This window comes from Ochlerotatus camptorhynchus, unplaced genomic scaffold (genome assembly GCF_037179485.1).
Source record: "Ochlerotatus camptorhynchus isolate MF236.1 unplaced genomic scaffold, CSIRO-AGI_Acam_v1.1 ptg000370l, whole genome shotgun sequence".
NCBI classification, from domain to species: domain Eukaryota; kingdom Metazoa; phylum Arthropoda; class Insecta; order Diptera; family Culicidae; genus Ochlerotatus; species Ochlerotatus camptorhynchus.
In genome coordinates, this window is record NW_027040858.1 from 4,615,001 (window position 1) to 4,637,769 (window position 22,769).

Consider the following 22,769-nt stretch of genomic DNA (forward strand, 5'->3'; position numbering starts at 1 on the left):
CTGGAACTACTCGAATGTTCCCAAAATCTCCCTGAAGTTAATTAAACTGTCTTGAAGTTCTTTTGTAGTTTGAGAAATCAGCCGTCGATATTGTTTTCCATACTGAGTTCCAAAGCTTCCGACGCCAGGTTAGCAGCTCCCATCCCACACCTGGGCCCTACCTAGCGACCCATAAACGCATAGACCGGGGACCAACGGTTTTACGTCTCTTCCGAATCAGCTATTTTAGGTCATATATAATCCCGACGGCGCCGACTGGGATTGAACCCAGGCCCTGTGGAGTGAGAGGCAGTCACTACACGACTACACCACCGGCGTCGCTCAATTAGCTTGACAATACTTCTCTTCAAAATGCTTAAATTTCTCTGAACTTGTCTGGACTTCCCTAAAGTTCCTCATTTTTTCGAACGGTCATGGATCTTCTCTGAACTACCGTGGGATGACAATGTAACGTCGTAAATTGCCGCTTTGCGTCAAAATTAAATTTTGTGCAAGTGTTAAATATTTATGGGTGTCATTAAGGATGCAGAACTCGAATATGGTGAAAAGTTAAAATTGAACATGGTGGCACTTACGTCAGCTTCTCAACTCATGGCAGTGAAGTTTCCGCAATTTTTCTACAATTTTAGGAAGCTCCGAATATTTTTACAATTCCCTGCAGGTCTCGAACCTTTTTTTATCATTTCTCTAAAGTTTATGGAACTGCCCTGATGTTCTCTGTTCTTTCCTGAAATTCTCGAACCCTCTCTAATGTTTTAGCAGTTCTCGTCACGCTGGTTGCACTACCATGAATTTAATAAAACTGTCCTTAAAATGACTAAGCTTCCGTAAAGTTCACTGAACTTATGCGAAGAACCCAAAAAAAATTCTTAACACCTCTGCAGTTCTATGAAAAACTGGGAAATTCCCCGGAAATTTTGGAACCTCTCAAAACTCCCCTCTGAGATTTTCTGAAACTCGTAGAACTTTCCTGGAGTTCCAGAGTTTTTGGAGCTTACGAAACTTCTTTTAATTAATCATTTTGTCAAGCTTCTGAATTCATTTACCGTCAGACGTCACTACTGTTGTTGGCGGTGACATCTATCGGAAACTACACATAATCTGTTTTCCGTTAATTGTTCACAGAGGACAGTGCAGTGCAAAACATGTCTTGTACCTCTATATATGCATTTAGATTAACATCCGAAGTCCCTCATTTTTTTACACATTCTGCATTCAAAATAGCTCACCCCTCACAGTATTTCCTGGCAAATTTTATGAATGGGACGGGGCAGAGAGTATCTTTTGTGCAGAATATGTAAAAAAGGAGGGACTTCGGATGTTAATCAAAATGCATATATAGAGGTATCAGACATGTTTTGTAGTGTCAGGTACTCTATGTTGCAGTCTGTGAAAGGGAAATTCCAAATCGAGTGTCATCAAAATACATAGCATGTTGAAAGATTGAGCACGTGAGAGAGAATTTTCTCTCTCAAATTTGAATTTTTTAACTCTCTGGGACCTGGTAGTAAAACAGGTAAAACTGTTTATGGGGATGCCCTAAAACTATATGGGGATTTTTATCACTTCCTACCAGCGGAACAGTGCCATCTCTGTTGAAAATGGCCGAACGATATGATTAATTGTCTTACATTTTCCTAATTTTCATGAAACATTCGCGGAGTTCACGGATCTTCCTAAAAGTTCCATGTACTTCTATGGAGTTCTCGAAGTTTTTCAGAAAATCTTTGAACTTCTGTGAAGCTTTTGAAGGTTTTTCGTAAATGTCTTTGATTCCTTGAAATTCCTGAAACTATTTTAAGTTCCTTGAATTTTTCTGGAATCAAAATGAAATAATTACTACAGATCTAAGAATGTCAACGCAGTTCTCCTGCCCTGCTGTCTTGCAAAATAAAATAAAAATCAAAGATTTTCACTGAAGTTCTCGAGAATTTCTTGAAGTTTATGAAACTGTCCTTAAGCTATCGACACTAATCCATAAATTTTCCAATAGTCTAGACTTTGCTGATGTTATTAAAACTATCCAAAAGATTTCTGACTTTCCTTAAAGGTCTCCAGACTGTCATGAATTTCTCAGTATTTTTAAAAGTTCCCGCAATTTTACTGAATTTAGTTCAATTGCCTTTGATTTTCCATAATTTCACTAAAAGTTTTGAAATCTACAAAAACCACTCACGGAACTTTGACACAAATCAATCATTTTCCCTGCACTTCTCTGGATATGTTAGTAGATTCCTATGCTTCTCCGAGGTTCCATAATTATTGATAATTCCCTGACGCTTATGAAGATTTCGGGTCATTCATAGAATTCTACGAATACAGCTTTCCCCCGAAGAACGCGTTACCCACTGAGTTCTACCCACCACTTTGTCTCGGTGGGTTTTCAACCAAGCGCTCTGATTTTTTGCGAGTGACTAGTTCTCCATTGGCACTACTCACATGCAAAACATCAGACCGACTGGTTGAAACCCCGTCGAGAAAAAGCGGTGGGTGCAACTCAGTGGGTAACGCGTTCTTCGGGGGGATAGCTGTATCCCATAATAAAGCTTGAGTCATTTAATATCTGGACGCACTGTTTATTTTACTGTGCAGTGCTGTCGGATTTGGAATGTTTTGACAGCAGTTTGTTTTGAAACGTTTCCTTTTTCAGTGCTGAAAAGTTGGTCACAATTAATTTTGTTTAAAAGTAGTTATATTCGAATCTAAAATTAATTTTGAACACCCACTTGGAAAATCCGACGTGGTCAAGTTCAAAAATCGCGAAGTCGTTGAAGTTGGCTAAATCAACCGTGTGCAGTGTTCTCAAACCTTTTCGTGAGCAGCATACTATCGATCGGCAGGATCATAGCAAGTGTCGTATTGGAACTAAGGATCGGAAACTGCATTTGAAGGTGTTGAGAACGATTAGGGCAAACCCAGGGCTGTCGAATTATGATATCGCCAAGAAATGCAATGCCAGAAGGATTCGTCAGCGAGAAGGATTTTGATCTTTTCGGACCAGTAAGTAACCAAACAGGACACTGAAGCAGAATCTAGTGGCCAAAAGACGCACCCGGAAGTTGTACTATGAGGTTCTTACAAAGTACGAAGAATGTATCCTCATGGACGACGAAACGTACGTTAAGATGGATAATGGCAACTTCCCGGACAAAAGTTCTATAAAGCCACTGATCAAGGTACTGTTCCTAGCAAGTTCAAAGTCGTTTTTGCCGATAAATGCGGAAGAAAGCTTATGATCTGGTAAGGTATTTGCTGCTGCGGACTAGAAAACCAGGTTTTCGTGACAAACAAGACTATGGGTTCCAAAATGTACAAGCAGGAGTACCTGAAAAACCGTATTCTTCCGTACATTAAGGCTCACAATGGACCTGTAAAGTTTTGGCCTGATTTGGCAGGCTGCCACTACAGCGGAGAGGTTCTACAGTGCTATCGAGACATCGGGGTAAATTTCTTTGAAAAGGACATCAATTCACCCTACTGCCATCAATTCCACCAAATTGAGAAATATTGGGCAATTGTCAAACAGAAGTTGAAAAAGAGTGGAAAGGTGACTCGGGATGCGACAGAGATGAAGAGATGGTGGAACAAAACGGCCGCTCAGGTTAGCCAACAGAGTTTCCAAAGTACGAATAATAGTTCGAGATTTCATCAAAACCAAATCGGAATAATTTTTCTTCGCTATTTTTCTTTTAAAGTTCAATTAATGACCTTAATTTTGAGTACACAACATTTTTATTTCAATAAGATAGTTCCGAGATACAATCGGTTTTTGTTTTTGCGTCCAGATATTAAATGACTCATGCTTTACCTAGGAATTATTGGCAAGTCTCTGCAATGATGATCGTTGAAATTTCTTGAATACATCGCTTTTTTTTTAGTTAATGGAACCGCCTTGAAGTTCTCTAATCAACTTTGTTAAATTTTCTCCAATTTCAAACGTATCTTCAATAGAAATTCTTAAAACACTCTCACATTTTCCTGATTACTGATGCACATTCATGGCATTATGTTAAGTAACCATCTTTTTAGCCAAAACTAGTCATACAAAGGTTAAGGTACACCGGGGCATGTTGGAACGCGCGGGGAAGTTGAAACGGTAAGTGTCTCTTAGCGGAAGTGAATACTCAATGTAATTATTTTTGAGAGGCACCGCAAACTACTAGATTAGAAATAATCTCAGTGATTATTCACTTCCGGTATGAAATACACTTACCGTTTCAACTTTTCCACGCGTTTCAACTTGCCCCAGTGTACCGTACATAAACTGTTTTAGAGCTTGTGTGTTGCTTGGGTAACTTCCCTTACGCTCTAAAAATTCTCTCGGAGCTTTGCTGAAGATTCTGGAATTTCTCTGAATTTCTCGAAACTTATGTAAGCTTATAACCAACTGGTGGAAACTATTGATTTTAAATTGGCTAACAACTTGACTTTAGTACGTTACGGGACCAATTCCCAAGCAAATCGATAAACGTACTCCATTCTAGTCAAAATTCTAGTACTACACAATGTTTGTTTTGATTCGCTATGAAAGTTTGACAGATAAAATGAGGGGTTCGTGGATGTTCCTATGTTTCGAAGGGTGCATCGATTAGCTTGGGACAGAAGATAGTACCAGAGCTGAGCCAAAAAGTTTAGAAAGTTTCTTCGGGACCTACTAGTCTTAGAGTTGGGGCCTTTCTTAGCTCAGTCGGTAAAGGCGCAGCTACAAAGCAAGACCATGCTGGAGGTGGCTGGGTTTAATTCCCCGTCCGGTCTAGGAATTTTTCGGGTTGGAAAATTTCTCGACTTCCCTGGGCATAGAAGTATGATTGGACTTGCCACACAATTATACCAATGCAAAAATGGTACAGGCATCGAAAGCTCTCAATTAATAACTGTGGAAGTGCATCTAGAACACTAAGTTGAGAGCACGCAATAAGCTAATATGCCATAAGCAATAAGCTTGAAATGCGAAGAAGAAGAAGAAGAAGAAGAAGAAGTCTTAGAACTTCCTCTGTTATAACCGTTGAGTTACATTGTCCATGATTTTAATGAGTGCATGATGTTTTTGAAACTGTAGTATTTATTAGATTAAGTGTTTGTCAGAAGCATTAAATTTTGAAAATCCAAAAATGTTGTCAGAAGTAGATGTAATTATTGTAAAATTTCAATGGACAAGGTATCTAATAGGTGGTGTAAAAAATCAACTGTGGTAGGATTATGGAAGGAGCGGGTTTGAGCACAGATGGCTGGTGATAGTTGACACCGAGGAAAAATGGAGTTTGGAATGGATTGGTTTTTGGAATAGGAGGGAAGTAAAGGCTATTAGAAGATTGCTATGATCACTTTACAAACGGCGTTTGTGTGAGACACAAGTGAGTGAAACATTTGGAAGTAAATCTATTGCAGTGCCTATAATAGTGTGCCAATTTGTGCCAACTTCTTCTATACCACTTCATTCAGGTAAACGGAACTCGAGTTATACTCCATTAACATCCAACTTACACTCCTGATTAATTCAACAGAACCTTATGTACTGCTGTACTTTTGTACATTTTGTGCCATGTGTGCTCAATCCTCACTTCCACGCGAGTCGGCTTAAACCGGGAAACTGGAAGCAGTCAAGGACACTTTACTCTGGTCACCGTTTAAGAGAGGGTTACCTCGGGCATTGAGCCCAAACCGTTAAAGAAGAACCTTCTTGGCATGGCCAATACGGTATCGTCCGTGGTCTGTCGATTACGTCATAAAAGGTAGATGTCTATAGCCAAGACCACGATCAAGCTAGTGGCTGAATGGCAATGGAAACGTCATTCCACGTACCCCAGCATCGAATCCAACAACCAGCAATCCGCCATTGCAAAAAGTCAAACCAAGCCATCAAGTAGCCATTGTCAAAATCACCGAATCGCCATCGCGTGCATCACCATCCGCGAGCGCTTACCGTAGCTCAACACCCGGTACGTACCAGAACAAGTGATCATTTCACCACACCAATAGCCCAGACAAAACCCACTTCACACCAACACAGTCATTTGAATAAATTTGCTTTCCAATCAAACACTTTCCAAATTCTTCAATATCCCGAATCTAATCTAATTACCCAGTAGCATGCCGACCCTGTGACTCGGTTCAGGGGTCTCGTGCTACTGAGCTAGTTATCCGGGAGTCTTGGTCGAGCCAGAGTAGGAGTAGGTCTAGTGTCAAGCTTTTGAACTGCCATTTGGTTCTCTGATCCGTCCAGGTTAGTCAATCACCGCGTGTTGTGAGTGGTGGTGTCCGATCGTTATCATCATCAGCAGCAGCGGCAGTGCTTTCGGCGCGTGGCGTTGTACATTTTTCTCCAGTAGATAATGAAAGGCTTCCCACAAGCAGCTAGCTATCATGGCTGCCACCAAGAGCCCTCGATTCACCGAAGAAGGAGGAAAAACCCGCACCGACACTGATCGGATTCAGTTGCTCATCGTGAGTCGCTGTGGGCCATCTACCACCAAGCGCGTCACCCTCGTTCCAAACAACATACAGCTCGCCAGCCTCATCCGTGTTGAACACCCTAAGAGCTCAGCAAAACCGGCTCTTTTCAGGACCACCATAAATTATTGTTGTGTAAGAGTTAATTTTAATTGAACGTTCGCTCGCCTTGCTGCCAGCCACATCACCCCAAAGCTGTTTGAAAATGTACCCAGCATCCAAACGTTTGTGGTCAAATGCGTAACAGTACAGTCGAATTTCGCTCGTTGGGCTATCTTTAAGTGGGCTACGTTTTAGTTGGGCTTTAGATGGGCTGTATAGCTTAATGGCGTCTATGATTTCTATGATTTCGAGCTATGATTTCGTCTACGTCTATGATTTCTATATGGGGGCAAACTTTGTGAAAACCAAAAATGGCACACGTAACGAAATTATGAAAGATTTTGAACGTTAAGAACTCAGCTGCTCCTGGACCAATTTCCATAATTTTATCACCAATCGATCAGAAATGTTTCTACGCATCTGTAATGTAATATTTTGTCATTTTTAGAATGTCACTTTTGGAAATTGCTCGAATGTGCAACTGTTGCTATGATAATTAAAATCATCATCGATTGCCTGCGAAACGCGATTTCTCTAAATCAGATTTCAAAATTGAATTCCATCCGGTCTCACCAAACGGTGTTTATTCAATCACCGCGTGGTGAGTAGTTTTGTTCTCCAGTACACAACGAAAGGCTCCCCCCCCTAACTGTCTACGTAGTTTATGAACAGGCCCTTAGTCCTACGTCACCATTGTGTACAACGCCATTTTATTATCTATTGAATAAACTGTACACGTGCGTTTGTTCACGAAAATCCGGAATTTTGTCATCAGAAAACAAGGCGTTTCCGTGATGGACAAAAGTGGTTTCCTAACACAGTTGCTGAATATTGATACCGAGCACGTAATCCTGTCAAATTCACGGTCGTGTCTTGGATACAAACTCTTACTTTTTTAAATAAAGAACATGGAGCTGTCCTGAATTTATATAATCTCACGCTTATAGATTCTTAAACTCATCCAAGAGTCTGAACTTTCCTGCAGTTACGGGAACTGTCCTTAAGGATCTCTGAATATCATCAAAGGTCCGAGATCTAATACCTCGTTCACATTACAGCGTATATCACGTGATATACGCTGTCTTGAAATGAGCACTCATACATCTAGTTTTCACTGGAAATCCTATGTATGAGTGCTCATTGCAAGACAGCCTATATTACGTGATATAGGCTGTAATGTGAACGGGGTATAACTTTTCAGAGGTTCTTGGAACTTCCTAAAAGATTCCATAGTTTTTCTCAAATTCTCTCCACATCTCTGATTTTATTTTAACTTACGTTAAGTTCTCTGAATATTCCTGAAATTTCAAGGACATCTTAAACGTTCCTGCAGCTATTTGAAGTTAATGGAACTGCTTGAAAGTTGTCAAGGCTTCCATGAAATTCCCATATGTTCAAAATGTTTCAAGAACTTCGTCGCTTGTTTATTAAGCTTTACTGAATTTCTTAGCATTTCCTTTCATTCCTCAGATCTTCTGAAAAGTTTCTACAATTGATGTGAAGTTAATGGGACTTGACTAAACATTTCCAATATTTCATAAACTTAAATGCAGACTAGAAATAAATAAGCAAAAATCCCTAGTAATATCAAATACAGTGCAAATGCATACAGTGAATTTTACATAAATTCATCTCCCTGCGGGTTCGAAGAAAGAGGCGCCAAAAACCTTGCAATAACTCACTAATCCCAATTCATTTCTCATATCAGGCGCCGTTATTCATCCGTGCGCACCGACACCTCCGGACGCCATCGGAACGCCAATAAACAACCCTAATAAATTTAGACCCAATTTGAATCCAAACCAACAAAATAACCCACATAAAAGCGAATGCGACCCACCAAGCCCCGGCTCTGAGAGCGAGGATGCAATTCACCATAATGGGCTTCCACCTTCCGCCATGCACTGCAATTGCATCGGTGTGACGGTGGTAACTCACTTACCAGCTTTCCATCGGCGGTGGCCTTCCGGTTGACTCGCAGCGAGAATCGCTTGCACCAGTCTCGGTTCTGGTTTTCGGTCGAGAACGAGCGCAACAGTGGCAGGGGTGATGTCATGGCTTTTCGCTCACTGGGACAGTCGTCGGTGGGGGTGGAGCAGGAGGGGAACCAGGGGCTGTCGGGAGGTTCTCGTAGATGTATTTCCTAAGCGGTCGGCTGGTATCGGGGCTGGACTCTGGAAAGGGGTTCAGTTGTGAGGTTTTCCTGGAAGCAGAAGACAAGAAACTGGATGAGAAATGACGGTTATCAGAAAATTAGCATCATCGAGTTTTTCAGGAACAGGAGAGGTGGGAGGGATGGCTGGATGGGGGGGGGGGAGTAGGACTCACAGTCGCAGTGTGACGTAAATTAATTCTAAATCGTTTATCAGATCGGATGGATAGCACGTTCCTGGTGAGAGCTAAAATTAGAGTTCAGGAATTTTGAGCGAGCAAATTTCGAAGTGGAAAATGATATCCGACCCGAACGAACATCTTTTTATGTATTCATGACAAAGTTTGCTGTGCCGGAAAGGGAGACGAGTATCCCAAATGCTAACTGTGTTGCCTGACACCTAAACGAATATACGTTCTATCCACGGGAATGTATAACGCGTCTAATTTAACTTACCATATGCACGTAAAATTAGACGAAGTCATGATTTCCCGGGTAACATATACATTCATTATAAGTCAGGCAACACGATTAACATGTTTCTCTAGAGAAAACTAACAGATCACATTGGTGCTTTGTAATTTACATTCAACACTCCACAGTTCGAAACCCCTTCCCAAGCCCAATTTCTGCGCACGTTCTTGCCAACACCCACCCACCAGCCAGTCTCAATTCCTGTTACTGCTATTTTGAACCTTCCTATGCAAGATTGTTTACACGCCGGTGTTTTCAGAAGTTCTCGATCCATTAAAGATAGATACTCAGGCAGCTGAATCCATTCCCACGCCAAACTTCCCCGAAAACAATGGGTCTCATCGTCGTTCGGTGCGCTGGTGCTATCAATGCCGCTAAATCTTTCAGCTCAACCCAGCTTCACCTTTCCCCGTTCGCAGCCTCACAGTCGAAGTTGAAAGTTTACACACAGACTCAAAGTGATCAGGTAATTTGCGATAATTCCCCACTATTATTCAAATCAGCACGGGAAAAGCCTACCCCGAAAATTGCACCTTCCCAACCCTATCGAAACAGATCGAAAGATAACACCGAAAGTACCGCAATCGTCATTTTCCTCCCGACAAAGTTCACCCTTCCCGATTGCTGTTTCGCACAAGAAAGTTCCGCCGAGAAAGTTCCAAAATTGTTTATCTTTGGACCGGTCTGTAGATGCTACAGAATGTGGGTTGGGATGGCGTGAAAATTTGATGAAAGCGTCCAACAAACCGGAAACAGCAAACCATCTCCGGGACCACTTTTCATTTTTGTTGCTGCTGCGGAAAGCTGATGCTTGGAGTGGATTGTTTTCGAAATTTGTAGGTCGATTTCATCTGAGAGGGAGAGGTCGGGCTTACTAATCTACCTTCCTTCCGGTGGATTTAACTAATGGAATTAGTTTTTGGAACTCAAACTAATAAATCAATTATTCAAAGCAAGGACGAGTAAAACGATTCGAATTTGTTTTGAGAATTATTTGAAGTGATAGCCAGAGTCGGAATCCAGGACAGGCTTGGGAGCAGAATGGAGATGAGAATTTCAATGTTGAAGTGGTATTTGCCGGTTTTAAAAGCTGGTTGGGTTGTTGCTACTGTTTGATCTATCCACAATGTAACAAACCACGATTCGTTTGAGGAGGGGTCTCATGTATGAAACAAACCAATCGTTGTAGCATTTGAATACAACAGTAGAATTAAAATCAGTTTCAATTATAATGCTGACCAGACTAGACGTCATTTCTATGAACTGATAATCACGTAATTTCATATTTTTTTATGAGACGTTTCAGTATTTTTGAAAGAACATTTCATAAATTTTTTAGGGAACATTTTATCTTTCTTATTGACCTTTGGTTTTAAGGAGAACATTTTTAAATTTACTGGTGCAGTTTTACTTATTTATTGCGCCTTCACCTTTGATTGAAGATGTAAAACAGTGGAACCAACTAACTTCTTTTGTCACTCGCTGGGGGGAATAAACAAAAAAAAAGCATTCAAAATTCGTTTTACATCACAAATCATACTTCTTAACATTTGATCTAGTCTTATACTTCTTTGAAGCCGAGATTTTTGACAATAATGTATTGGAGGTACAAGATCTCTGGAAGGTGGTGACATCATCGTTTCTCCACCCACGTCCAAAGATGTATTCTGGATCTACCTCTCGCATTTCCATAGGTCCGTGAAAGCTGACACCGTTTCCAAGCTCGCAAAGGAAGCTTTGGATTGCAATGATGCTGTGAAAGTAGTTCCATTAGTGAAAAATGGCGCAGAATCCTGACTCGTGGCCGGAAGGAATCACCTATCGCTGTTTCTTCGCTTCCGGGATGCATCGTAGAAGGTAATATGGAAGACCCTGATCCGTCCACCACAGTCGCGCCGATAGCTTGTTCCAGCCATCGGAGTCATCCCGGCCCTGTGTGTGGAATTGTGAAAGGGGTCTTCCAGACTTCAATACTAGGCAAGTACTCGATAAATTCACTCAGCCACGTCTCTCCTGATGATATATCCCTTACTAGTGCTTCTACACCAGCCAACTCTGGTTGCACCTGAACGCATTTCAGAAACTACCACTCTGGCCCCTATGCCAATGAACTCTGCCGCGTCGGTTCGTGTTGTATGTAGCTACAGTCATCTTGATCCAGCAGTCGAAAGTGAATCTCCGGGACGCACGTTAGAAAGCAACACGGAAACATCTAATCCACGTAGCACAGTCGAACCGTTTCCTCATCAATGCAGTCCAAGTTGTCCTGGCCCTGTGTCTGGAGTGCGAGAAGAGGTCTTCCAGCTTGCTCATATAGGCAAGTATCAATGTAATAATGTGTGTTCCCTCCTGGAGATGTTTCGCCCCACAGTTGGACTATTTGTTCTGCCACTGCGCACTGTACCTGTCACATTGAACTTCATTCTGAACACGCTGAGGATGCTTCAAACACTGGATTCTTGGGGCGCGTTGTGGAAAGCACTTTGGAAGCCCTCGATCTCTCCGACACGGTCCTGAAAACCGCTGCCTGCGCTTTTCATAGTCGTTCCAGACCCGTTGTTGGATGTAGAGAGAGGGTCTTCCAACCTGCTCTAGTAGGCAAGCACCTGTTCGAATTCCAGTGCACGGCGAATGAAAACGACTCAAATTTGAGTTTAGTTCACTTATAATCGCCAAAAGTGCAGGAACTCAGCGATGAGTTAATTTGCCTCATGTTTTCCGAGGTTTTTCCAGGATTTTCCAGGGAAAAATTCCCGAATTTGAGAAAAGTAAAGATTGGATTCACTCAGTCTATTGGTACTACTTCGAGACTGAATAAAATTTTCGTCAATTTCCTCATTTTCCGGCAGATTTTTTAGGTTTTCCACAGGAAACCATGAGACAAATTTAACTCATCGCTGCGTTCCTGCACTTTTGGCGATTATGAGTGAACTAAACTCAAATTTAAGTCGTTCTCATTCGCCGTGTGGTATTGTATGCAGCTCTTCACCTTCCACCTCGGCTCCATCGGCCGACAACGCATCTGTTGCAGTTAGCGCTGTAAACGTAGCTCATCTCCTGCGCATATACTATCAGGATGTTCGAGGACTACGGACCAAGGTAGATTCGTTCTTTTTGTCCGCTTGCGAGTGCGATTATGACGTCATTGTTTTGACGGAGACATGGCTCGATGACCGTTTATACAGTGCTCAACTGTTTGGGAACGCCTTTTCGGTTTATCGCACAGACCGTAATGCCTCCAACAGTGCAAACACCCGTGGTGGATGTGTCTTAATTGCTGTTTCATATCGTTGGAACAGTTATATCGATCCGAAAGCTGTTTCCGACGCTCTAGAACAGCGGTGGGTTAGAATCACTACACCAAGTCGAGTTATCAGTGTAGGCGTGATCTATTTACCTCCTGACCGCCGCAACGATGTCATTGGTATTCAGGATCATGTGAACTCCATCGGTGCTATTGTTTCCAATTTGGAATTCGATGACTATATGCTCTGCAGCTCGGAGATTATAACCAGCCTTTGCTCCGGTGGAGTAAGTCGTACGATGGGTCTTTCCAGGTTGAGCCTCAATTGGTTCTATCGGCTGCTAGTTCAACGCTTATCAACGGTTTCGCTTTACATGGCCTCACGCAGATCAATGGTGTATTGAATAGGAACGCTCGCTTTCTAGACCTTGTTCTGTCTAACGAAGCTGCAACTCTGGCATGCACCGTTTCGGAAGCCATAGAACCTCTGATCTTTCTTGCTGCAGACCACCCTGCTTTATACGTCCTGATGAACCTCCCAGTGCCAATCAGTTTTGAGGATTGTTCCGTAAATAATCGTACACTGGATTTCCGTCGGGCCGACTATGTTGCGATTAGTGCTGCTATTTCCGGTATCGATTGGCGACCATTAGAATTAGTTGAATGTGTTGACGATGCCATTGAATATTTCAGTCAAATGATTTGAGATATCATGGCTGAATTTGTACCTATTGCCCGCTCCGCACCAAAGCCACCGTGGTCTAACGGTCACTTGCGTCGACTGAAACGGTGTAGGGCTAAATCGTTACGAAGATACTGCCAAATTCGTTCGTACATTACGAAGCAGGAGTTCAACCGCACAAGTAACGACTATACTACCCATAATCGCATAACAGTCCCATATGCATAGGAAATCAAGCAAATATGCGATTATGGGCAGTATAGGAAATACTACAGATTCCTGTATGGACGATATGTCTTTCGTACGCAATCATCTCTTCGCAGATATCCAAAGCATTTCTGGTCGTTTGTAAACTCTAAAAAGAACGAGTTGGTTTGCCATTGTCAGTTTATCTCGATGAGCAAACCGCTGAATCTAAAGCGGAAAAATGCCTTTTTGCTCAACATTTCATGAGTTCGTTCAATGAATCATCGGCCTCATAAAATCAAGTCACGATTGATATAAGCGATTCTCCAACAGATGCATTTGAGCTCCGTCCGTTTCACATCAGTGAACATACCGTCAATCTAGCTCTTCAAAGTTGAAACTCTCGTTTGCTGCCGGGCCAGACGGCATTCCTGCGTCCGTTCTGAAGCTGTGTTCGGAGTCGTTGCTCACTCCCTTGGCGAAGTTATTTAATCTGTCACTACAGGAGAGAAAATTTCCTGACGCGTGTTAATTTTCGTATATGTTCCCCGTCCACAAGAAAGGTGATAAAAGGAATGTCCATAATTACAGAGGAATCACATCACTATGTTGCTGCTCCAAAGTATTCGAGATCATCATCAATGAGGCGCTCTTCAGCTCTTGTAAAAATTACATCTCCACGGCTCCGAAATTCAACTTGGCTGAACAGGAGACACAAATTTCTATGAAAATACGTACTTTTGAGAATTTAAACCCCTTTTTTAAATCCAACCAGCCAAAATCCAACTTGGCTGAGCAGGAAACCCTAACTTCAAAAAAAAAAACGTATTTTTGTGAATTTAAACTCGGTTTTTCACAAAAATTAAAAAATTTAAACCTGACGCATCGGTGCAGCAAGGTTCATTCTATAAAATCCAAGTCTATTTTTCAAATATCGGAATCGAAATTCAACTTGGCAGAACAGAAAATTAAAGTTTCTATGAAAACACGTAACTCGGTTTTCTCAAAAATTGAGAAATTCTACCCTCACGCATGGATTCAGAAAGTTCTATTCTACAAAATACAAGCCTATTTTTTCAAAGATAGACCCAAAATTCAGTTAAGCAAAACAGAAAAATCAAATTTCTATGAAAATACCTACTTTTGTGAATATAAGCCAGATTGGTCCTTCACGTACGGATTCAGCAAGTTCCATTCTATAAAATCAAAGCACAAATTTCAAACGATAGAACCGAAATCCAACATGGCTTCAAAAAAATCTGCCATCACGTATGAACTCACAAAGGTCTATTCTGTGAAATCCAAGCCTGTTTTTTAAAAGACGGAGCCAAAATCCAACTCGGCTGATCAAGAAACTCAAATTTCTAAAAAAAAAAAAAAAAAAACGTGCTTTTGTGGGCTGTAAACCCAGTTTTCTCAACAATTGTGCTTGATTAAAAAATCTACCATCAGGCATGAACGCACGAAGATCCATTCTTTAAAATGTCAGCCTAATTTTCAAACGATATGAATATCACAAGAGCAAGGAAGGAGTCTAGGGGAGCGGAATCTTTGTTAAAAGTTAGTTAAATCACTTCAGAAAAGCTCAGACTAACATTAAATATAATTCAATCACTCAACAGAAAAGTTTGGTTCTGAAAAAGTTGGACACCGTTTGGGAAATTTAAGCTAAAAACGTGTCGGTTTACTGCGGGAAACTTTCTACACTTTAGGAAAGCTAGATGACCTAAACAAGATTGTGTCCTTGCCAAATGTCACAGCAGTTAATAAAAATTTGGAGCTCACTTACGGAAATGTCAAACCCGTTTGGTCAAAGTTTGGATTAAGTTCGGAAAAAGTTGACTCAATGCAGGAAACCTTGGATTCACGTAGGAAAGAGATTAAATCAGCTAATGTGGCCTCACCCCAGAAAATGCGAAACTAATTCTTTAAAGTTTAGGTTCGGGATATGTTTTATCACTTCAGGAACGCTTTGACAACTTTAAAAAGGATTGAATAACATAACAGAAAGGTTTAGACTCAAATGAAAAATGAAAATGTTGATGACTCAGTTTTGAATCTGCTTTGAAAAATGTCACCTCAATTAGGAATTTCCTGAATCGTTTCTGATTTGGCCTCACTTCTAATAATTTTAAACCAACTTTGAAAAGATTGGATTTAGCTCAGAAATTGTTGAATCACTGTAGAAAATAATTGAATAATTAAGTAGCATTGCAGCAAGTTTGTAAGTTTTTTTTTAGATCGAATGCGAAAATCGGGCGACTACGGTGGGCTGGGCACATCGAAACAATGTCGGATAACGACCCAATGAAAATGGTTCTTGGTAGCGACCCGACTGGAACAAGACAAAGATTGGCGCAGCGAACAAGGGAGATCAATCAGATTGAAGGCGGATTATCTAGTGAGTTGCCAAACAAGATTAGGAATGAGCTCTATAAAATCCGTTTTCAACAACTGAAACCGGCTGATCCGATTTCCAGGACCTGGCATGTCGTACCGGTCTAGTACCGATTTAAGTTAAAATTCTGTATTGTTTATTGTTTATTATTGTTTTACATCAACAGGCTGGATGAACCCCCAATGATTTTAACCTTATCAACTATGGTAAAAAAAAATACATTCAAGCATGGTCATAACATAAAAAAACAGTAAAAAACGTATAGTCAATATCTTAACTCCTGCCGGCGAAAAACAGAAGAAAACTTTCGACGAAGTGCATCACGGGAGAGATGAAAGTCGAAAAAAGATGCAATGTTCTCTGCAGTCCGCAAATCGCACCATACGCTCCATAATTTGTGCGACGTAGAGGCAGTCTTAGCATAAGGTTATTACGAAGCGGTCGGGGTTGAACATTCAGGTCAATTTGCCTCAGGATAGCCTCACAATATGTCCTTCCTTGTAGGATATCGGCCACGATTAGGGCTCTGCTTGCGTCTCTTCTAGTCCGGAGAAGTTCTAGGTCGATAAGTTGACAACGGCTTTCGTAACTTGGTAATCGAAACGGATCATTCCAAGGCAATCTACGCAACGCAAAACGAAGAAAGCTGCGAATCCAAGATCACCACCCAAGCCTTTTACCTGATTCACGCGTTCGATTGTCGAGCCAAGCAGGTCATAGCTAAATATTATCGGTTGTTGTTTTCGTGAGAACGTAATAGCGGAGCATTTGGCTGGGTACTACCATTCTGTTTAACCTGCACCAACTAGCGAATACATTCAGTTGACGTTGAAGAAAGTGACAGTCAGCAATGAAGAAGATTCGTAGGAAGATTTTGAGGTCATCTGCATATGATAACCGAGGAGCTTCGATGACCAGATGCACGTCGTTGAAGTACAGTATAAAAATTAACGGTCCCATGTGGCTTCCCTGAGGTATACCTGATGTGGCGAAGAAGCTAGCTGATCTGCAATCTCCTATGGCAACTTTTTAGTTGCCGACCGGTAAGATATGATCGAAACCAACTCAGAAGATTACCGCATACACCGAGCCTGCCGAGTTTAGCAATCGCAATAGCATGGTTCAACTTGTCGAATGCTGCGGATAGGTCTGAATAAATAACGTCCGTTTGAACCCGATCCGACATGCTTGCGGTTATATACGATGTGAGACACAGCAGATTGGTAGTTGTAGAGCGGCCGACAGTAAACCCATGTTGATCAGCACTCAAATACTGCTTGCAATGGGACAGCAGCGGTTCCATAATCACTAGCTCGAATAGCTTCGAAACGGCACTTAACGATGTAATTGCCCGATAATTATCCTCAGCTCGTTTTCTTCCTTTTTTGTGGACGGGAAACATGTGCGCAAATTTCCAGCAAGATGGAAATATGAGACCTGAGAGAGACATTCGGAACAGGCGAAGAAGCGGAATTAACAAGCTAGCAATATGTCTCTTCAAAAATACAGATGGAACTCCATCAGGTCCAGGATTGAAGGATGACTTGAGCAGAGTCGCGGCCTTAGAAATCATTTCTGCATTAACATCAATTGCACCCAGCGTTTGATCGTTTACTGGAACGTTCCTGGTAGCCAGGTTAATATGGTCGTCAGTTAGTGTCTCATTAGTGAATACACTGGCAAACTTTTCAAGTTTGTAAAAGAACAAGGTGATATTCTAGACACAACATAATAAAATCTAGCAAAGCAAGTATCCATACCCAAATGAAATAACGATACTCAAAAAATAAATATACACTGAAAGTTTTTTTTTTTATTTCCCTTTTGAGATATTCCAAACTTTTGAAGGTGGAGCCCCCCGGTTTTTGACCTGTTTTATATGACCGGAAGGTGTATGCTGGTCACAAATGCCGTGCCAAACTGATTTCCTACGCAATTAATCAATCTTTGGTGTGCATTTCGCTAATAAACACGAGGAGCATTTCTTATAGCAAACTTGCCATAGCAAAATGGGCATGGTTCATTTTAGTAAACAAACTAACACTTCTTCCGACTGTGTCACCTCTCTTACTCGCCTAGCACCCGAGCAATTATTGTCGGCGGCCAATAGCAGATGGAAAAGTGTTCTCATCGATTTTGAGAGAGCGATATTTTCACGGTAGGATAATGAATAATCGTTGAAGAATGAGAGATGAAAATACTGTCGATGCTCAGCTCTGCGAAAAGCAGCTTGAGTGATGCGTAGGTTACCTTGCAACTAAGCGAACATTTCAATCTCTGTAGTCTTGATTTTCTGAAAAATCCCGCGGTATATGGTCAGAAGAGAGTCCAGGTGGAAACAAATACTTCGAAGAGTTGCTCACAAATTCGAACCGAACTTAGATTGGATGCTTCAGTATCGACGGTTTGGAAGGCATTGAAACGTACACGTTTACGTAGTACGGAAAAAATGAACAGTACTCCACGTTTACTACCTCGACACAAGACAAAACAACTGCAATTTGCACGCCAGAACATGACCAGGAGCAAGTACTTCAATATTTAGGTAATTTATACATTCAAACCATTTAACAAAAAATCGTTTGAAATCCCCACAGGTGATTTTCTCAGACGAGAAAACGAAGGACCGGACGAATTTCATGGCTAATAACGAGATTTGCGAAAGAACCTACGACTTTTGACGTAGGACTACGTCTTTGATTTCTATATGGGGGTACACTTTGTGAAAACTGAAAATGGAACATGCAACAAATTAAGAAAGATTTTGAACGTTAATAACTCAGCTGCCCCTAGTCCAATTTCAATAACTTTATCACCAATCGATCAGAAATATGGCTACAAATCGATAACAATGCTGCCGAATGTTGATTTTCAACAAGAAACTATTGAAAAATTGGTAAATGTCCAGCATTGTCCAAAAGCGTCGAATTAACTAACAAATCCACCAATCACCTACATGCATATGCTGCTTCCCCAGCAAAGTCGTCAGAGAGTAGTAAGTAGACGAAACAAGTCGAAGTGACATTCGCCTCCGATCCTCGGGCGCGTGCGAATAGGGAGGATGGAATTGCGTAATATTTTGTACACTCATCGCCATATTCAGAACCAAACGCAAATTCTTCGAGATAACCATCATCCTTCGTCTGGCTCGCCGTGGCGGTGTTCGACGTATCTCCGGTCTGATTTACGAGGTGTGCTGAAGGTGTTCCTGAAAAATGAGATCCGTGATGCTGTGACCTACACAAAACACGCCAAGCGTAAGCGGACATGGATGTCATTTACGTTTTGAAGTGACAGAGACGCACTCTGTTTGGTTTCGGAGGTTAAATCATCACCAACTTTGGCAACAAAACGGCTCTTTTCAGGGCCACCAAGCTTATTACAGTAAAGAGTAGGACTAGAATTCATCTGCCTGTTTGTCCATATTCAGAACCAACGACCACACAAAATGCTCATGTAATCAAACTGGAAGCAGAGGTACAAATTATTTTGATCAACCTTGATCAACTTTGAATCGCAACGGCCGGATATTTTCGATGGAAGAAGCAACAATCTAGCATCTAATTCGACGAAGACGGCAGGAAACATTTGTGAAGCCGAGTTATTTACGAAAGAGAGTGTCGATGAAGAGAATCGATCAATGTAGATAGGACCTATTGAAAAGTGACGCGAGACTTGTTTTCCGTACTGAGTTCCAATGCTACTGACGCCAGGGAGGCAGGTCCCACACCTGGACCCTATCAATCGACCCATCAACTCAACCGGGGATCAACGGCTTTACTTCCCGAAGGAAGGCGTGATCAGAGATGTTATGTCTTAGAACATGCCGGTGGCGCCGACTGAGATTGAACCCAGGCCTGCTGGGGTGAGAGGTAATCACGCTTGCAAGGTGATATCACGGCGAATGAGAAAGACCCAAATTTGAGTTTAGTTATCTCAGAAATAAGAAATAAAGTGCAGGAACTCAGCGATGAGTAAATTTGCCTCATGTTTTCCCAGGTTTTTCTAGGATTTTCCAGGGAAAAATTCCCGAATTTTAGAAAAGTAAAGATTGGATTCACTCAGTCTGTTGGTACTACTCCGAGACTGAATAAAATTTTCGTCAATTTCCTCATTTTTTGGCAATTTTTTTAGGTTTTTCACAGGAAACCATGAGACAAAGTAATTGCTCATGGCCGAAAACCAGCGTCCTTTTGAGATATTGAATTTTGGGTAGTTTGGTAATGTTAGTCTTCTATACAATTTTTTATTGGTTTTCTAGACTTATCATGTTAAGGGATGTCTAAGCTTTTTGATCCCTTCAAGACTTTAAAGCTATTTAGGCGTTTAAAAGCTGTTTTCGTTCAAACGTATGTTCTGCATTTGAAAATGGTTGTCCGTGTCAACTGAAGGCCACAAAAAATACATAAACAAAAATAAGTAATCGAAAAGAGCAATTTCACCCTCCGGGGTAGAAGGACAGAAACTCCCATCCCAGCCCGGTATTGAGAATCCAACCAGCCACGGATCCAAGGTAGGAAAATCCCATTTTCGGTGAAAACCTTTCCGAAACAGTAACCGAACAGCAAGCATTGAGTGAGCGAGTGGGTGAGTGAGTGGAGAAGGGCCTAATGGAAGAACAACAACAACAACAACAACAACTCCACTCAAGCTCAACGCTGGTTTGTGTAATACACTCAATTCGCAAAGTAAATGGCGTATTGACGATATTGAATTTGGATTGAATTTGCAAATCAAAAATGTGGGTGCGGTTACAGCTCAATTTTTGCCGGTCTGTCGATGGTGCAGAAAATGTCCAACCTTGTAGATTGCTTTGACGTATTTTTTCTTCTTCTTCATTCTGACTTTTGACGCTTCTTCCGTGAGCGTTTTGCCTGTTTTTAAGTTGGAGTTCTTTGATGAAATTTCCAGTTATTAATTAAGAATTTTTTTATGCCAACCAACATGTGTTTGAAATCGCAGAATTTGGTTTTCCAAATGAACCTTTCTGCCTTAAGCCTTCAAGGAAGACTTCTAAATTATCCAGCAGAGTATGTACGGAAATGTTCAAGGATTACTTCCGAAAACATTCAAATCATTTCTACGGATTATTACCGATCACTTTGCATCTTTTTCTGTTTCTTCAACCGGCATCGGAGAAACTTTTCCCTTTCGAGAATGGGGATAGTGGGGTGTAAGGCTCATGATTCAGTCCGATGTCGTGCCATTTTTGAAAACAGAAGCGCATTTTACGCCCCCTTTCCCCCTCACTTGATTTGCCTTCACGGCGAATGGCATATCTCAATTCAGGCGGGAAAAATCTCGGAGCAGAAACTTTTCCTCCAGCTCAAGAAACCTCTTTTCCCTCCACACAACAACCCCTAAGTCGCTGAGAGATGAGAGATAGCTGAACGCCCCACTCAGAGGCTCCAACTGATGCCACTGCTGAGCTGCCTGTTTATGCTTTTAATCAGTTTTCCAACTTTTACCTTTTTTATCTGCTCTTCCTCCTCTTCCCCAGGAGCGTGGGAGCTTTGATCGCATCAAGGTGTTGCACCAGAATGGTCTGTCAAATGAAGCGAGCAAAAGTTTCCTCCCCGACCCGGTTCATATTTTGAGATAATTTCACTTTAATAGCAGACATATCGTTCTGGGAAAAAAAAACCGGATTAACTGGAACCGGGAGCAGCCGCATACGGGAAATGAAGTATACTTACCAACTTTCTGAGAAAAAAAATAAGTTTGCAATTTATCATTCACTTCCGCTTTCTCCCTTAGCTACTGTTGAGTACAAGAAGTGTAGAAGTGTAGCTACTTCTTCATTGTATCAGCTGCAATGGCATTACGAGAAGTAGCGTAGCGTAATTTCATTCCATTTCAATTTAGTTAATTGGGAAAAAATAATGGAAAACTTTTTTTATTGTTACTGCCGGACGATGATGCCGGGCTGTCGAGTGGAGAACAAAATGGATGGTTGTTGCTAGTTCGGATGGATGTTTTGTTTGTTCTGTTTCTGTGAAGAGGAGGAAAGTTGCTCATCACGAATTTATCATCCAGGACTCATTTGGTGATTTGAAAGTACTGCGTTGTTGCGAGTTGTTGTCCCGCCTACTGTTGGAGTTCGCAGTGCCAGCTGACTGATTGAATACGAAACACAACACCTTGATGAATTTTAAGTTGTCCAACACACTTGTGGCGCAGTGGTTAGCAATCGTAGATCGCATCCCGAATTACACGGGTTCGAATCCAGGAAATTGATGTTTAATTTTTTTTATGTTTGCATGAATATAAGAATTATGATTTATTTGAGCCACTGATCATTTCATATTTAGGTACATTAAATTTTGTTACTAAAAAAGACTTGTGTGGATTGCTTCATGTGGGCTAGCATAGAAACTTTCAAGTTGCTAAAAAGTTCCGCAGAGAACTTTTAAGATACTTTAAAGTTGCTAAGAAGCTCCTCTGGAAACTTGTTCTGAGCTTTGTTGTGGCCATGTTTTGAGCCTTTTCTGAAGTTCCTAAGAAGTGCTTGGGGATGCTTTTTGGAACTTTTGTTGAACTTCAAGTTGCTAAGAGTACCCATAGGAACTTTTTGGAGCCTGAAGTTCCTCGTGCGCTTTCTATAGCTTCCAAAGAAAATTGTATTGGAACTTTATATGCCCTTTATGGAACTTGAAAGTGGGTAGTCGAGTTTCGAACGCCTTTGGATACGGTTGTGTTTTAAGTTTGTTTTGTGCGTGCATTCGCTTTCATAGTTTTCGGCAGCATTTGCCGGATTAGCGCTGGCACTCTGCCTCCCAGACGGTTATACGTGTGTGAGTGGTGGTTTTCACGCTTTCCGAGAAGTTTAAGAATCGAGAAAGAAAACATGATTCATCATGTTTGCAAGCAACAGAAGATTTGACGCTATCTGCGTTGTTTGATTTTTTCTCCCGGTTCAGAAATTTGTGGCATCGCAACTATTTTTGAAAAAAAAATAAGTGTTTTCGAACGAAAGTGTACCAAAAGTTTTTCTGAACGTGTTTCGTAGTTGGTTGTGGTGAAATTCGTGCATTTCCGGTTCATTTTGGAAATCCGTATCACAAAATTGCCCACCGATTCC

General features: G+C 41.4%; 1 protein-coding gene across 1 annotated transcript in view; it reads right to left on the reverse strand.

The window, feature by feature from the left end:
* LOC135710125 (adenylate cyclase type 6) overlaps positions 1-22,769 on the reverse strand; it is a 472,542-nt gene that overhangs the window by 246,804 nt on the left and 202,969 nt on the right. Inside the window, exon 2 of the mRNA XM_065232613.1 lies at positions 8,495-8,755. Within this exon, the coding sequence (XP_065088685.1) occupies positions 8,495-8,608 (114 nt within the window). The 5' untranslated portion in view covers positions 8,609-8,755. The remainder of the gene's footprint in view (positions 1-8,494; positions 8,756-22,769) is intronic.